This window comes from Crocuta crocuta, unplaced genomic scaffold (assembly GCF_008692635.1).
Source record: "Crocuta crocuta isolate KB4526 unplaced genomic scaffold, BGI_CrCroc_1.0 scaffold73, whole genome shotgun sequence".
Classification (NCBI taxonomy): Eukaryota; Metazoa; Chordata; class Mammalia; order Carnivora; family Hyaenidae; genus Crocuta; species Crocuta crocuta.
The window spans coordinates 1,758,531-1,771,376 of record NW_027529443.1 but is presented as its reverse complement, the minus strand read 5'-3'; the positions used below and the strand labels follow the sequence as shown (position 1 = coordinate 1,771,376).

Genomic DNA, 12,846 nt, shown 5'->3' with positions numbered 1-12,846 from the left:
AAGGCGGGCTCTGGGGGGGGGTGGAGAGACAATCCAAAGCATGTTCTATGCTAAGACCAGGGAGCCCAATGCAGGGCTCAAACTCAGTTCCTGTCCTAAGCTGAAGTCAGACCCTCAACAGACTGAGCCACCCAGGTGCCCCCTATTTTCTTGAGGAGGAGGATACCAGCTTAAAAGCTTGCTTACCTTCCCAGGCCTCCAACAGTCTCCATTTGTTTTGATCTTTCTCAAATACTAAACTTCAAGACTTCAGAAATGTCTTAAGAGTGTCTAAGAGGCGACTCTCAAGAAATACACACCACACTCTCAGGTTTTGTTTATATGGAAACATCAAGTTCGTTCGTGCTATATTTTACCAAGCCTCATAAACAAAACCGAGGCAGCATAGAAAAGAGGCGAGAATATATTTTTGATTTGTATTATCTGATATTCCCCAATCTGGCCTCCAGGAAAATAAGTCTATCAAAGCATAAACTGAGTTCGCTCAGAACATGTAGCTGAACAAAGCCAACTAAAACATACCGCGTTTGGCCCTGGAAAAATGATCTCAGAAAAACAAGTTTTACTAGAGTAAACTGCTAACTGAAACCGAACGCTAAGCCAGTGTTCAACCACCTAAAACCAAATCCAGTTCAACAAAACTAATCTTTGCAAACTATCATTTAAATGAAATGACATATTCTGCAATCAGCTGGCCTGTAGGAGATTCCAGAGTGTATCCTCATGAGAGCAAAGCTCTGCCTCATTTGCAATTTTTCCTTTAATCAGCACATATTGCAAAATTTAAATCTGCTAAGTCATCTCAAATATCCACGGTGAAAATGAAAGTCTGCCACCAAGTACAAACAAAGTTCAAATCCTTGTTGGCTTTTAGAACACTCTAAAGCTCTGTAATAGTGTTTAAGAAGTATGACAAATGGCTAACAGTTTTTAATCCAAGTCTGACAAGTGGAATTCGGAATAAATCAGTAGACTATGAGCAGTCCTCAAAACGTCCTGCTACATTTTCAGCTCTGCAAGAATTTCAACTTCCACAAACTAACAACAATAGGCTACGTGAAACAGCTCGGACTTAGAGGTGTCTGATTTCAACAGCCCGTTTCCTGGGGTAAATAAGAAAGATGGAGAAATATTTCTCATCAGCTATATACTAACCAACCTTTACAGTAGAGGAAGAAATAATGTGCAATTCACAGGATGTACTCTACTTGAAAAGCATCTGTGATCATTTAGTGTAAACACAAGCATTCAGAAACTAAAAGTTTCTGCTCTGACACAATTTCCTCTTTCTATCCTTGAAGTAGCCATTTTTAGGCAAGCTGCACTCTGACTTTTGAAAAAGGCATTAATGTAACTGTGGAGAATTAGCCTCTAGTAAACCACTTAGTGACACTGTAAATACAGCCATGCCTTATCAAATTATTCTGAACTGATGTAAAGCCAATGGTGATAACTGCACCCTGGCTCCATCTTCCCCAAGCCCCGTTGGGAAGAAAGCATTCCACATCCTCTTCTCCCGTGTGCACACCCTCCCCCTCCCCCCCACACCGACTTCAGTAAACCAACCAGCTCCTCAGATCTTGACCCCTTCATAACTGCAAAGCAGACCTTTCAGGCCCACGGGCTCATGCCAACGTGAGCATGAGCAATACAGCCATGAAATCTGAGAAAAAGCAAAAAACAAACCAGGAGGGACAACACAGTTATAAGCTAAAGGGGACGGAAGTGGATGACAGAAGATCAAAGGTGCCATTTTTCTGATGGGTAAAGAAGAAATAATCTATGTTGTTCAAAACATTATATTAAGAAAGCGTGAGTACTTACAAAGAATGAAGTAGAGCTAGCTCCTCTGAAAACATGGGCAGAAAGGCCAAAAACTGATTCAGGAAAATCAGCATCAGCATCTGGCATAGATAAGCAATCGCTACCCCATCGAGACCCCCAAATGTTTTTAAAAAGAGGAACAGCACACGCGGTGGGGAGACCATACCACTTTCTCCTGAGGTCGGGGATGGCGGTGGGGTGGCAGCGGTGACACTGTGCTTGTCCCAGACAGTCTCCAAGATACCTACCAAGAAAGGAGAAGCAGAGTTTGAGAGAGAAATGAAGTCTAACCTACAAAAATCAGATTTAAAAACCAATCTGATCTCTTTGATCAAACGTCAGTAACATTTAAACCCCCCTTTCTCCACCATTCCCGGACACCACCACCTGGATGTCCCAAACTCAATTCACCTTCCCCCACAGACCTTCCACTGCCCCTCGTTCCCTCCTCACCCAGCCCACAGCAGCACCCCCCACGGGCTCCCTCAGGCCTCTGCTCTCCCCACCCGGCCTCACCCCGACTCCCATACACAAGGCTGCGCACACTGAACAGGGTGCTACTCCTTCCATGCCACCTCCTGACCTGCTCTCCTCCTGCCACTCCAAACATGCCCTTTCCACCAGGCTGCTGCTTTCCGGTCCCTCAGAGCTCCACCTGGCTGTCACCCTCCCCAGAAAGTCCTGTCTGCTCAGTCCTGCCTGTGCATGAAACACACCTCTACTAATCTCTTAACACACTGGCTTTAGCTGTATTTCTCCCCCACTTGAGCACCCCTCACTAGAGATGGGGACTGTTTTATTCCCCTCTGGACCTCTTTACAGAACCTACTGCATAAGATGATCAATGGTAAAAGCTTTTGAAAGCACTGTGTTTTCAAAATCTTTAATATTATAACACGGATGAACTTTGAAGTATCCCAGTAAGTAAAAGAAGCCAGACACAAAAGGCCACATATTGTATGATTTTTTTTTTTTTTTTTAATGGAAAGGCCAAATTGGAAAATCCACAGAGACAGACAGATGAGTGATTGCCAGGGGCTGGAGTGGGGAAGGGCAGTAGCGAAAGTGTTCTGGAATTAGATCGTGTGATCGTTGCGCAACCTTGTGAATATATTAAAAACCAAGTTGTGACACCGTAAAATGGTGGATTTTACACTACATGAATTAACCCCAATTTAAAAATTGTTCATGTCTGCACCCTGGTAGGATAGAGGGGTATCAGACGTAGCCCTTAACTGCAGAAAATAACATCTAGTTGGGGGCATCAATGGAAGTGCTCCGAATGAATAAACGCTCTGAGGTGCGGGTCTCCCCTAGGGACATGGGGAAGGACACGGCCCAAATGACAAGTTTACTTCCGATCAAGCACTCTCGACCGATTGGAAACGCCCACTGCATGCCCAGTGCTTTTGTAACATGTACAAAAGACACGTTCCTAGAGATCTGAGAGGAACCCTGGGCAGAGGAGCTGGAGATAAAGACTGTTTTTGCGCTGCGATATTCCTTCAAGCAGCAAACAGGCCCCCGGCGCCCCCAGACGAGGCCTGCCCCTGCCCCTCCTCCCCAGTGGCAGGGCCCTGGCGAGCCGGCGCGCTCCACCCTCGTCCCACCTTCCTGTCTCATTCTGCGGTTTGCTTTTGCTTTCTGTTTATTCTTACTCCCCACACACGGTTGTGAGGCTCTGATAAAACAGACAAGATGACGAAGAAAACGCTGCTTACAGCCACAGCAGGTGCACAGGGTGCTGATGCCACACCCGGTCTCGCCTCCCTGCGCAGCACTGGAAATGTTCCCACCCTCCGCTTCTCCAGCTCCTCCTGATCTTATACTCAATTTATTTTTAATGATGAGCTTGCCACCCACCTTGCTGAGAATGTAGCACCTGGCATTTCAATCACATTCCTATGACCTGGGCTCTACCCCACTAATGACGGTGACCGTGAGGACCATTTCATAAAGACCGTGAGGAAAGCAGGTTGCACACATTTCAGGAGGTCCTACCACGTGCTGGACGGTGGGCTCAGTGCTGACAGTGCACACCACAGTCTTTGTTTCTCTACCCGGTCACAGTCACAACTAAAACAACCGCTCGAAAGTTCAGAGCGCCACCACCAGCGTCCCTTGCGTCCACCAAACCCCTCACCTGTCAGCAGCCCAAGCACAGTCTGCACCTGGTCCAGCAGCAGCTTCCGCAGCTCCTCCTTCCGAGCCACGCTGAGGTCCTCACGGGGACAAGCCAGCTCTTCCGAAGTCGTCTTCAACATGATCAGCCCGAGGGGGGTTGTAACGGGGGACTGGATCAACTGCAGAGAAGAAGTTCCGAGCAGACTGTCGGCTGATGAAAGTACGAGGAGGACCGAGCAACACAAAACCTGTAGGTTCCTCCGTGAGTTTAATTTCACAGGAATGGGCCGCGTACATCAAGGCTTCAGAATCCTTTTATTATGTTTTTTACTGATTCAAAGAACATTCTCATTTTATTCTAAAGGCAAAATTCTAACCATGAACACAATGTTCTTTTATACCTAACGGGACAATTTCTCTACCTGTCCAGATTCCCAACAAAGCCTTGGTCCCTTTGCCCAGATTCATGTATCAGCAACAAGGAAATGTGTGAACCAATGTGTGTTATCTTTTCAACATTCAGGGGTTATGTTATCCTTTCAATATTCAGGGGTTAGATCAATTTTATGTTTCTAAGCTTTGCCTGCTACATGCAAGTCCAAGATTAAACACGTGGCAGAGCAGAAACATCCATAACTAGGGCTACGGTTATAATTTTGCAAATGCCTACATAGGCGATTTGAGTTACGTTTTCTACTACCTACACTATCCACTCCACTGCACTAGCTGCCTTAGGCAAGGGACAGAAAGGTACACCTTCACCAGCATTACTATGTCTTCCTAGTCAATTTCACAAAATTCACAGTGTTACTTACTATTCAATTTACTTTTCAGTTTCCAGAAATGGTAAAAGTAAGCAAGGTGCCACTAAAATTCTGTTGAGTTCTAGGCTACAGTCTATAAAAAAGTACATGCACAATTTAAGGAACACTTGACCATCTTCTTTAATCGCAATTAACTTTAAACGTCACTCATTCTCGGATACAACTAAGTTGTTTATTTATTCGGTCTACAAAACTAGAGAAGAGGAAGGCACCGGGAACTGCAGCGGACAGCACAGAACACACCTTCTCCGCTCCAAGCAGTACGCAGCACTTGCCTTTCCCTTGAAAACGGCTCTCCCCTCTGCAGACTAAGGGAAAGCTCAGCCCAAAGGGCAGGAAACGCACTCAACGGTGGGAACAGAGGATAAATTCAACCATCCTCTGGTGCAGAGGGATATACAAGTGGCAACTGATGGTATGCTGAAAATGCACTCTAGTAAATCAATTATCTTGGACACTGAAACTTCAAATGTATCTTCCACAAGTTTTCTTTTTGTCCAAATTTGGGCTACTTCTAACAACGGCAGGTAAGACAATGCAGCAGGGGAAGAACGGGAAATCCCTGAAGCAAGGTTTCTTTACTGACCCTTCGTAAGCATCTCTTCCCATCCGGAGGCCTGGGGGTTATCGATCTGTGCTTTAAGAGTCCCATTACTTCCCCTCTCTCACTTCTTTCTCCTCTACCTCTTTTTGTGTCTGTTTTCCCCCAAAGCCCTCATTCTTACTCTCTCAGCTGGGAACGCTTCGTATTACCAACTATTCCAATTTGGCAACACATTTTCCTCTAGGTATGAAATGCTCTGTGTTCCCACAGTTAAAAAAAAAAAAAAAAAAATCCTTCACTGTGGAAAACGTATCCAAAAGCCCTCCTTTCTCTCACCATTTGGAAAAAGGGGAGGAAGGCAAAAAGCCAACTGAACGTGAAAGTTATTCTTTCCTGAAAGAACAGCCTGATCAAATATTTTCCTTCTCATCAGCTTTGTGTCCAAAAGGCTTGTTTGTAAAACAGTGTTTCTCTTTACCATCTTCACATATATAATTTAATTTTCTAACAGAAGTAATTCTCTGCAATTTACTTTAACAGAGAATAAGCACTTTTAGGTTGAATATCAAATTCAGGTCCTTTTTTTCTCCAAGTTCAGGCACTTAATGTGAGCTTCTGAAAAGGCTCGATGGTTTTTATTACACCGCCCAACCAGAAAGGAATGGCAATTCTTTCCTCTGCTGCTTACCCCGTAATTATCTGGTCCTGGGCACAACACAACCACAGGTTGAGCTCAGGAGATTTCAGGAATCTGAAGAACAGACTCTACAAAGGTGTGATGTTTGGGCTAGTGTACGGGTGGGAGGTAGAGGGCAGAGCAGGGGCGACAGAGGTCAGTTTCAACGTCAACTACTTCCTTTTCCATCAGCCTAGAAAGTGGCTAACACACAGATCTACAAGTATCCCTCTGGGGTCCCAAACCGACTCCTCTCTGCCTGGTATGGTGGCCACCACGATGATGGCATAAAATGTACCGATGCCCAGCGAACTGTCAGTCAAAAAACAAAACAACTAGGCACCCCAGACAGCAAGCAGAACATGGTGGAACTGAGCCCGAAAAAAAACCTCTCAGATGGTTTATTAAAGGATCGCAGGATGGTGAGGATACCACTACCCAAAGAAAAGCCTACTTTACTACCATTACCAGAAGCATCAGCAACTGAGCACCATTATTCTTGAAGTGGCTTTCACGCCACTGACCGCTTCCTAGGCACAGATGAGAAGCAGCAGAGAGCACAACAAGCGGAAGGATTTGAGAGATCACTTACTCCAATCCTCTGGTTTTACAAAGAAGGAAATGGAGGTGCCCGTAAGTGAAAGGAGCTGCTAAAATCAAAGATGATTTGTGACAAGAACAAACGCAGGCCCCAAACCCGCTTGCTCCCTTCGCTGCTCTTTCCATTATGAGATGTTGCAAAGGCACAAAGGCTGCACGAGGTGAAGAGTCATTCCTGAAGGAGTGCAAAGAGGGAAGCGGGGGAGAACAGAGGGCAGCAACTAGCCTTTCTAAACCTCCGTGAGCACTTCACCCAAAAACGCTCTTCCGAACTGTCGTTTGTAACCATTAGTCACATTTCAAGGCCTGACAGGAAATACCTGCTCTCCATCAAAAGCAGTGATCCCAGCTGGGTGGGAACACGGCTCCTCTGACTGCTACTGGCAGGGCCGGGGTTTCCGGCCCACACCCCACCGCTGCCTCTCATAGGACCTGCCACTAACCAACCCAGGAACGCATTCTCCCTCGGGGTTGGGGGGGGGGAAGCCACGGAGAGTGACCACAACTGTCCTCATCTCGGAGGGAAGGCAAATATACCAGGGAGAGCCAGCAAAACCTCTCCCCTCACGTCCTACCACCTCAGGCCCACTGGCCTCCTTGCCATTCCTCAGGGTCCTCTCGCCTGCTACTCCCTCTCTTTCCAACACCATTCCCCTAGATATCCACAGGGCTCACTCCATCACTTCCACTCAGATGTCTGCTCAAATGGCTGCTCCTCTAAAAAAGCCTTATCATCTTCCCGTCTAGATAACACCCCCGACGCTCTTTCTCCGTACCCTGGATTTAATGCTCTTCGTAACCTCCTATAAGTCTATTTGCTTATTGTCAATAGACGTCTCCTCCTCGAGACTGTAAAGCCCCACGAAGGCAGGGACATTGTTTTGTTTCATTACCATCCCCCCACATGTTTAGTTAGTGCAAGGCTGGTATTCAATAACCTACTGAGTAAATGCATGAATCTCCTTTGCAGTATCGACCTAATAAACCTCAAGATAAATGGAATCACTACATAAAACAAAGTTCAATGAAAAATTTTTGTATCACTTTGAGGCAATCTGACAGAAGCAATAAGGATGCTCTATTTTTTTCTTTGTTGCTCCATCACTCAAATTCTTTGTAGCAAGAGCAGACAGAATGTTAGAAAATCCTGGACACTAAATCCAGTCACTGAGACACTAATTTTCAGAGAATTTTATTGCTATAAACTATATCCACTACCCAGTTCCTGTACACCCAAGATGATCTCAATAATATGGAAGTGTTTCCAACTTCGGCACAGGATTCAATAGAACAGCAGCATCTCCCCTAGGCTTTTAGGTCCCACCTCCTACCCTCGTAACTGCCAAATCCTGACCTGCGGCCAGACCTCTTTCCCGAGCCCCAGATCCACAGCTCCCAACATCTCAGGTATAAGAAGGAGCACACAAATATTAAATGCATTTTCTGCCAGACAGAATTCCCCATCTTCTACCTAAACTCATACCCTCTTCCTTCGGCCCTGGCCTGGAGAATCTGCTCTCTGAGCCGGAAACCGGGAGGGCATTCTAGATCCCTCACCTCCACCACCCAGCCACGAACCAAAGCCTCCTGACTGGGTGTCCTGAGTGCCGCAGCTCCCCCCACCAGAATGGCCTGTGGGCCGGGACCTCTCCGACAGTGGCCTCAGGGCTCCAGCCTCGCCCCTCTTCAATTCACACCCCTCCACACCCCGTACTGTTCCAGAGTTGGCATCCGTACACAAAACCGTGGCCCAGTTTCCCCTTCTATACACCTTTCAAATGCTCCCACGGAAGGACTATGAATTACAAACTGAAGTCCCCCTGCAAGAGCAGGCCCTTCCTGGCCTGGCCCCGGCCCACCATCCGGCCTCCTACTCCGCCCCACCACCGCACCTCTCCCCCAACAGCACTGAAACTAGCTCAGCTCCCGGAGTCTAAATCCTGTATGCCACCGCGGCACGCCACACACACTTCCACGGTGCCGGTAACCGTCTGCGCAGCTGTCCCCTTCTAAAGTATCACTACAGAAGGCCACATCCTTGTACCCCAATGTCCGGCAAAGGCCTAAGAGGCTTTCAGATCTTTGCTGAACAAAGTTTCCCAAGAGGTAAACAAACGGTTATCCGCCATTCAGCAGGCACAAAGGTGTGACTTGTCTCAAGAACACAAAGTTAGGTGAAGAGTTTGTCCTACGGTGACCTCGTTACTGCAGTTCCAAAATGCTAATCTTCAAACTCCTCCTCAAGACAAGGAAATAATCACTTCTACAAACACAAAATTTGTGAGATGACATTTCCTCAGGTATCTCCTTACCTGTAAAATGTTTGTAAAAAAGTCATGGTAGAACATGGGCCAATCTTGACGGCCGATATCAACAATAACTTTGCAAAGCTTGTTGCGGATAAAGTAAGGTAAGGTTTTGTGGTGAGCCAGAAGGAGTTTGGGCAGGCAGCTGCGGATTTCCATCTTGTCTTGAGATGGGACCCCAAGCCACATTTTATTGATCAGATTCTGAAAAACAAATACATGTTTCTAAGTGAACCATCTATCCACAAAAATAACTGGCTTTCATCCGACAGTTAGCTAGATCATCTCAAACAAAAAACCCTGCTTTTAAACAAAGGCTTAGGGCAATTTGGCAGTAAGAGTACTGGGAATACTCAAACCCTCTACTACAACAATCCCATCCTCGAAAGATCCATTAAGTAACTTTACAGAAACAAAAGGCCGCATGTGCAAAACCTTTCTGTTACACCACTGTCACTAATGCCCACCAAAAAATGACAAAGGCAACTTTAATGTTCAACAAGTGAACGGCTTGGTGAATAATGGTATAGCCACTTATAGAGGAATAGAATATAAAGGCTAAATGGAGGGGGGGAGGCAGAATGCATAGTGGCATGAGCAACATGATTATAACCAGGTTAAAAAGAAAAGATATACACAGGAAGACAAAACTTGGAGGAGTTAAAATAAATGACAATGTTTGTGGCTGGGATAACAGTATTATGGGTATCATCTCTCCTCCCAAACTGGTTGGTGTTTTTTTTTTTCCATTATCTTTCTCTTTTAAATGATGACATGGAGGGCAAAGTTACATGTTACGACAAACAATCTACCTACCAAACCAGCCCTGCCTCACCTTTCTGGAGTCGAAGATGGAAAGGTGCCCCAGACTCCCAGACCTCCTGACAGCGTCAGCGTGTGGGACAAAGTCCTGAGCTGAGCTACCTGTTTCCCAGCCAGCTGCACCTCAAAACTGAAGTCCAGTGCCAATGACCTGGCATCGTGACTACAGAACACTTTTCAGAACAGTTATAAAGGCATCTGACAACTTACCTCAAACACGGTTAAACTGTACATCATGACGTAGTCATTCCTGGTGCTGGAGAGGAAGTACAGGCAGAGTCTCCAGGCTCCTATTTGCTGGGCAAAGTTATCAAGAAGCTCCTCTGAAAAAGTTAAATAGCAACAAAGGCAGCCATGAAAAAGACATGAAATTAACACAAGGCTGGGCTGTCTCATTAGGTTTTTAAACACACATCTCTCCATATAACTAAATGGCCCCCCAAAACAACAGCAAAATCCAGCTGTGTCTTCGAGACAGGAAGGACTATACAACATTTTTCTGACTCTGAGGTGACAAGGAGCATGGACAATGTGTTCTGCCATCTACAATCCAACAGCCTATGGGCACTAGTTGAGGCAGAGAAACTTTCAGTGATAAAGTCCTTACTAAGCCTAACATGCAGGCAGACAGTGACAGAAGTATCACTGTACCTTATAAATGAAGGCTAACTGATAACCTGTTTCCTCTGGGGCACCCGCTATATATTTCCTCAGGACTCAGTGTTCACACAAACACACACAAAATGATGGCTAGAGAAGCAGGACAAGAAAACATGAAGGCTAACCTTATAAACACAGGACAGGAAAAAATGAAGAGTATTAAAGATGGCTAATTCTCTTTATTTAGTATTCATGCAGTGCCATTCTAAAATACCACATGAAAAACAGTCTGTAAATCAGAGTAGCAATCATGGGAGTTCCCACGAGCAGCCCTGTCCACGTCAAATCAGTTAGAAATGGTTTTCTGGGGCTCCTGGATAGCTGAGTCAGCTAAGCATTCAACTCGGCTCAGGTCATGATCTTGCGGTTCATGGCTTCGAACCCCGCATCGGGCTCTGTGCTGACAGCTCAGAGCCTGGAGCCTGCTTCAGATTCTGTGTCTCCTTCCTCTCTGCCTCTCCCCCACTCATAACTGTCTCTCTCTCAAAAATGGAAGGAAGGGAAAGGGAAAGGGAAAGGGAAAGGGAAAGGGAAAGGGAAAGCGAAAGCGAAAGGGAAAGCGAAAGCGAAAGGGAAGGAAAGGAAGAAATGGTTTCCATCCTCCTAAGGCTGCTGGTAGCATCAGCCAGAAGCCCAAGACAGCTAGCACTAAAACCTGTCACCATATTTCTGGACATACTGCCCCTTAGTTACCTTGACCTGCTACACAGGTCATGAAACGCAAAATAAAGGGGGTAAAAATTTTAAAAATCAAAATAAGCATAAACTTAAAAGGTTAAGAAAATAAATTTTTAGAATTTTTTTTTAATGTTTTATTTCTGAGAGAGAGAGCGTGAGCAGGGGAGGGTCAGAGAGACAGGGAGACACAGAATCTGAAGGAGTCTCCAGGCTCTGAGCTAGCTGTCAGCACAGAGCCCGATGCGGGGCTTGAACCCACGAACCGTGAGATCATGACCTGAGCCGAAGTCGGACACTTAACCGACTGAGCCACCCAGCCACCCCAAGAAAATAAATTTAAAAATAAAAAAACTTTAGAGTAAAAAGATGAATAAAAGGCAATAACCCCCAGAGAGTCGAGGAAGCCGCTAGAAAATTCCAGCAGGAAGTACGGCAGCCCGTTCTAATGCTATGATCACGGCTCTCCCGGTAGCAGTCATAAGCGTAGTGGCCTCACAGTTAAGTAATGGTTTGTAGGACTCCCAGATCGGGAGTCACGCTGGAAAGAATGACCTCGAGCTAGAAATGGGGAACGCTGGACTAGAGACTTTGCCGCTCACTCGCGGAGTCTGATTCCAAGTGATTGCTGCTCCTCTTGGATGCTTCGGCCTCCTCCACTGTGGAAACGGCCAGATTGTCCCTTGAGGTGCCCTGCTAACAGCTGTATCTCTATAGAGCACTAATAACACGCCTTTGGTGGAGGGTGGGTGGAAGCTCGGTAATAAAACACCCCCCTCCTTCCTGTCACCTCACTAGGAAAGCCTCTAGTTTATCCTGAGATATCAAAAAAGCAGCACATGGTTCCAGCCCACACACTCCAACAAAGCTCCAGGGCCAGGTACAGAGAGAAGCGAACTAAGGCACACCCAGCACACAGAACCAAACCCCCGGAGATTCCCCTCGGCCTGCATTTCCATTCGACATTTGTAGTATCTGGTTATTTAAAGCTATTTTAAAATCAGATTAGAATACATTTTTAGTTCAGAGGTTCCACTTTAAATTCATGAACACTGAAGGTGAACAGTATTTGCTTGGCAAACCAAAAATTGGGAGAAAAACCAGTGTGCCTGGGTGGCTCAGTCAGTTAAGAGTCCGACTCTTGACTTCGGCTCGGGGTCATGATGTGGCAGATTGTGAATTCGAGCCCTACGCTGGGCTCCGTGCTGACAGTGTGGAGCCTGTTTGGGATTCTCTTTCTCCCTTTCTCTCTGCCCCTGCCCTCCTCAAAATAAATAAATATTTTTAAAGAAAAATTGTTTTGAGAGAAAAAACAAAACCATTTCAATTATAAGCTAAAAACAGGACTTCAAAGATATTAGTGTTGGGATACAGCAGATTGATATAATGGAAAGATCCTTCACCTGCTTGGTAAAAATCACCAGTGATATTTTTACTCTAAGTATAAGGTACTTTGGCAGCATAAAACTAACAACAAATCCCTTGTTTATAAGAGCTCTAGTCCTCTATAATACACTCCCTTAGAGAAGGCCCAAAAGAGAGCACCAAATTTAAAAGTAAAAGAGTAAAGGGGCACCCAGGTGGCTCATTCAGTTAACCGTCTGACTTCAGCTCAGATGATGACCTCACGGTTCGTGAGTTCGAGCCCCGCAGCTGACAGCTCAGAGCCCGGAGCCTGCTTCGGATTCTGTGTCTCCCTCTCTCTCTCTCTCTCTCTCTCTGCCTCTCTCCTGCTCACTCTGTCTCTCAAGGATAAATAAACATTAAAAAAAAAAAGTAAAAGAGTAAGAA

The 12,846-nt window shown here is 45.8% G+C and overlaps 1 protein-coding gene across 1 annotated transcript in view; it reads right to left on the bottom strand.

The window, feature by feature from the left end:
- XPO6 (exportin 6) overlaps positions 1-12,846 on the bottom strand; it is a 96,933-nt gene that overhangs the window by 52,882 nt on the left and 31,205 nt on the right. The window contains exons 3-6 of the mRNA XM_077760555.1: positions 9,931-10,043; positions 8,905-9,102; positions 3,968-4,127; positions 1,991-2,068 (exon numbers count right to left, since the gene is read on the bottom strand). Coding sequence (XP_077616681.1) covers positions 1,991-2,068; positions 3,968-4,127; positions 8,905-9,102; positions 9,931-10,043 — 549 coding nt within the window. The remainder of the gene's footprint in view (positions 1-1,990; positions 2,069-3,967; positions 4,128-8,904; positions 9,103-9,930; positions 10,044-12,846) is intronic.